At 55.1% G+C, this 4,499-nt stretch overlaps 1 protein-coding gene across 1 annotated transcript; it reads right to left on the bottom strand.

Annotated features, from left to right (window-relative positions):
* Positions 1 to 1,612: 1,612 nt before the first annotated feature.
* RPP25L (ribonuclease P/MRP subunit p25 like) lies at positions 1,613 to 2,104 on the bottom strand. The gene has a single exon (XM_007470762.1). It carries the CDS (start codon positions 2,102 to 2,104, stop codon positions 1,613 to 1,615), a length of 492 nt encoding a protein of 163 aa, XP_007470824.1.
* Between the last annotated feature and the right edge of the window lie 2,395 nt (positions 2,105 to 4,499).

Here is a 4,499-nt window from a genome sequence, read left to right as displayed (position 1 = left end):
CTGGCTACCACTGCAATCTTCACTGCTTTCCTCGGGCCCCTAACCTGACCATGGTAACCTGAGAGTCTATGGCCAAGATGAGACAGAAAAGGAACAGCAAAGGGTAAAAAGGAAAGGATGAGGCCGGAAGGGAAAATGTGGGACTGAGGTTATGTTTTTCAGGAAAAGGCATATTTGTAAGCTGAGTCATTAATAATGAGAACAATTAACATTTACAGGCATCCCTCGATATCCTCAGGGAATTGGTTCCAGGAGCCCCCATGGATTTTTTTTTTTTACCAAAATGTTTAAGTTCCTTATATGAAATGATGTAGTACAGTCAGCCCTCTGTATCCACGAGTTCTGCATCCACAGATATGGAGGGCTGAGTGTATACAGGCCCAGGTGGTATCTAAGAATCATATGTATATTCCTACATTTAACCCTCATAACAAGCCTATGAGGTAAGCACTGTATCTTGTTTCATGGATGAGAACACTAAGGCACAGAGCAGTAACTTGCCCAACGTCACATAGCAGTAACTTGCTAGTAAGTGGCAGAACCAGGATTCAAATCCAGGCAGCCTGGTACCCAAGACCATGATTTAAACCACTATACTATAATACAGGCATACTTCAGAGATATTTTGGGTTCAGTTCCAGACCACCTCAATAAAATGAAGATCTCAATAAAGCGAGTCACATGAATTTTTTGGTTTCCCAGTGCTTACAAAAGTTATGTTTACACTACACTGTAGTCCATTAAGAGTGCGATAGCATTATGTCTAATAAAACAATGTACATACCTCAATTTAGAAATATTTTATTGCTAGAAAATGCAAACCATCATCTGAGCCTTCAGTGCGTTACAGTAGTAACATCAAAGATCACTGATCATAGGTCACTATAACAAATATAATAATAATGAAAAAGTTTGAAATATTGTGAGAATTACCGAAATGTGACAGAGATACGAAATGAGCAAACGCTGCTAGAAAAATGGCACTGACAGATTTGTTCAACGCAGGCTTGCCACAAACATTCACTTTGTAAAAAATGCAGCATCTGCAATGTGCAATAAAATGAGGTATATGCTGCAGATGGAGAAAAATGTCTGACCTGGCAGAGTCCTTAAACCAGCCCAAAACAGGAAGCAGACAGCCACCCAGGGGTCTAGACACAGTCAGGTTACTGCTTGAGGCTTCTTATCGACTCTAGATCCTCCCAGCACCAACCTGAGCCTACCCTTCCTGTCTCTAGCCTGTGAGCTCCTGGGGGTCAAGGGCAGGGACTCCCACTCCCTTAATCCCACCTCCACACAGCAGGCCAAGCAGAGGCTCATCAGACGAATGTGCAGAACCTTTATTTCCTAACCCACTCCTTGGACCTCTGTCAGAAGGTAGATCAGAGGCACTATAGGTAGAAGGCAATCCAGAACCCGGCAGAGACACCACACCTGTCACTCTTCATAGCAGTCCCTTTCCACAAGCCAGAGGGAAGTGGAAGCAGGACAGGGAGGTCCACTTCGGTAGACTCAAGTCTTGTTGGGGGTGTTGAGCAGCTACAGAGGCTTCTCAAAGAAGGCCCAGCCATCCTAGACATTCAGGCCTGGAGAACAGCTTGCCAGCAGGTCTTCAAAACCGGGTGTCTCGAGCCCTTCTTCGGGGTCGGGGGCCAGAGCTGGAGGTAGGTGTGGGGCCCAAGCCAGGGGGTGCCCCTGGGGGCTGGTAGCCACACTCATTGGGGTCCAGTGGATCTCGGCTGAGCAGTACCCATACCGCAGGCACATGGCGGCGTACCGTGAGGGGATCTAGGCCTGCGTCGGGTGATGTTGGCACCCAGCTGTCCTCGGTCTGCAGGAAGCGCAGCTTGGTAAGCTGGTGCAGGCCTGGTACCCGCCGTTTGACAATCTCAGCACAGCTGACAACCTTGCCTGCAGCCCGGCCAGAACCTGAGAACACCACATGCCGAGCACTGCCGCCCTCCAACCGCCCCAGCGCCAGGCCCAGCAGGTTGCGGATTTTGCTGCCATCTCGGACCCGCATCTCCAGGGTATCAGGCGGTAGCTGGGGCATCGGGGAAGGTGCTGGGAGTTCCACAGAGCCAGCCTTCCGGTAGTGCTCCATCCGGCTGCTGTCGTGTCTGAATCTTGCTGCCCACTGCAGGGAAGTGTCAGAGGAATGCTAGGCTGGGTGCCCTGGGCCACCCGCCACCCCCAACCCCGGCTCTCTAGCACGTGGGCCCATTCCTCATCCCACATTTCCCAGAAACAGGACCATATGCCCTCATCCCCAGGACAGGGGACCACGCCTGCCTCACCCTGGGTGGGGGCTGTACCCCATTCCTCTGGACAGGGCCATAACCCTCCCCCCGAGCCCGGAGTCCCTGCGACAGGACCAAATTCCCCAAACGCTAGCCAAGCCCCCTCATCCCAAGCTCCCTAGCACTGGGAATGAACTTCCCTCATCTGGGGCTCCTGGGGACAGGGCCCGGGCCCTCACCCGAGACTCCCTGAGAACAAGGCTTAGTGATCCTCACCCTGGGCTCTCCAAGCGGTGACAGGGACAAGGTCCCTCACTTCGTGCCCCCAGAGGACAGGACCAAGCCCCTACGCCACAAGCTCGCCGACACAGAGCCAAGAGCCCTCATCCAAAAGCTCCTCAAAAACAGAAGTGACCCCCTCCCCCACTCCGGGACCCTTAGGACAGGGCCGAGAACCCCTCACCCGGAGATTCCCAGGGTCGATCCCCCCAACCCAGGTCACTCAGACACTCGGGAACAGGGGCTTGACGCCGAGGGCTGCTCGAGCTAACCTTGGCGTCGAGTTCGCCGGCGGCCGGGCTCGGCGGTCCCCGCCGCCACGGGCCTCCCTCAGTGCCCGGCAGGCCGCAGCCGCCCAGCAGCCGACCTCCCCTCTCCTCCCCGTACCTCCAGGAGCCCCCCACCCCACTGGGCTCCTGCTCTCACCACCACATCCGAAAACTCCTCAAGCCCGAGCCGAAGCCAAGATGGCGCCTCCCGGGAGCGCGCCGAGGTCGCGAGGCCGCGCACGCCGGATGGGGCGGGGCCTGAGGGGCGGGGACCCCGGCTCCTCCGCCCGCAAACCGAGAGGTTGGGAGACACCGGAGAGTGAGGTGGGCCAGGACGCGCGGACCCGGAGCGCTCGGGCTGTCTCAGCTGTTCACCCCCGAGCAAGGAGCACTCCTATTGGGGCGGAGAGAGCCCTGCGGAGGAGAGGAGCGGCCGTCGGAGGAGTCTCGCGTCCGAAGGATGCGGAGGATTTGGCCCTTAGAAGATGACAGGGAGGGCGTTACCCGTTGAGCACACCGTAGCAGCAAAGGCGGAGCAGCGGCTTTCACTTTGGACAAGAGCAAGAGGTGCCGTTTTAAGTGGCCGCTGCTGCGGGGGCGAGAGCCTTGGCCAGCGAGTTCTGAGCTTGGACCTCACCCCGTGGGCACTGGCGAACCACGGGGGGGGGGGTTTCATCAGGAGCAAGTCAAACCAGTTCGTGTGCACAGCGTACTGTGGCTGCAGCACAGGCGAGGGCGGGCCGCAACCGCTGGTGACTCCTGCCCGCCAAGTCCCGGGGGCATGTCCACGGAGATTCGTACGTTGCTCCGCGTATAATAAGCGCTCAAATATTTGTTATAAATCATTTGTTGAAAGAATGAACCAGAGAAACAGCAGTGGGAATGGGGAAAAGTAGATTAAGTTGGAAGATACCAGGAGGCAGATTTGACGACTGTTCGGATGAAGAAGGAGGGAAGAGTCTAGGGTGACTCCCAGTTTCAGACGTGCTGAATTTGAGATGCCAATGAGACCGTGCTGGTGGGCTGGTGGGCAGGCCAGAATGGAAAGGGGCCTGGAGCCACAGCAGTCCCTGATACCACAAGGGGGCAGCAAACACTTGGTGGAGTGAGGGACCATCAGTTTCTCTACTCTTTAACATGCTCGCCTTTCCAACCGTACCACCGCCCCCCACGGCCCACTCCCCAAAAGCCCCCTGCATCCAAACCTCTTTTAGTCTCCCCTTCTCGGCTGATAGCACCAAATAGGCTCCCAAGAGAGAAACTTAAAGGCTCCCCTCTGCATTGCACATGCTGCTCCCTTGGCTCTCAAAACCCTGCATGTCACCCTCCAGGGCTGCTTCCCACATTCCTTTTTCTTCTGTGCCCCCAAAGAACCCTGGTGCCACCTGTCCCTCCCCTTTTCTTTAACTGTCTCCTCAGCTAGCCTGTACAGGGTAGGAATCAGGTGGACCCTACCTGTGTCCTCCCCACCTGGTATGGCATCTGACATTTAGAGTGTACTTGGTAAATGCGGGATAAGTGGATACATAAACGAATGTTCCACTCACATCAAGCAAATGAGAGCATTCATCCTGAGAGCTTTACCTCTCCCGGAAAGCCAGACTAGGACGAGTATAGCTCTCAGTCCAACTAGTAGGAAGGCCAACAACTATGGCCTATCAACCTCATCCCCACCACCATACCCACACAACACCGGGAAGCTAACACACAC

The sequence above is a fragment of the Lipotes vexillifer genome, unplaced genomic scaffold, assembly GCF_000442215.2.
Source record: "Lipotes vexillifer unplaced genomic scaffold, Lipotes_vexillifer_v1.1 scaffold2225, whole genome shotgun sequence".
Classification (NCBI taxonomy): domain Eukaryota; kingdom Metazoa; phylum Chordata; class Mammalia; order Artiodactyla; family Lipotidae; genus Lipotes; species Lipotes vexillifer.
The sequence above is the reverse complement of the archived record's forward strand: the minus strand, read 5'-3'. Positions and strand labels throughout refer to the sequence as shown.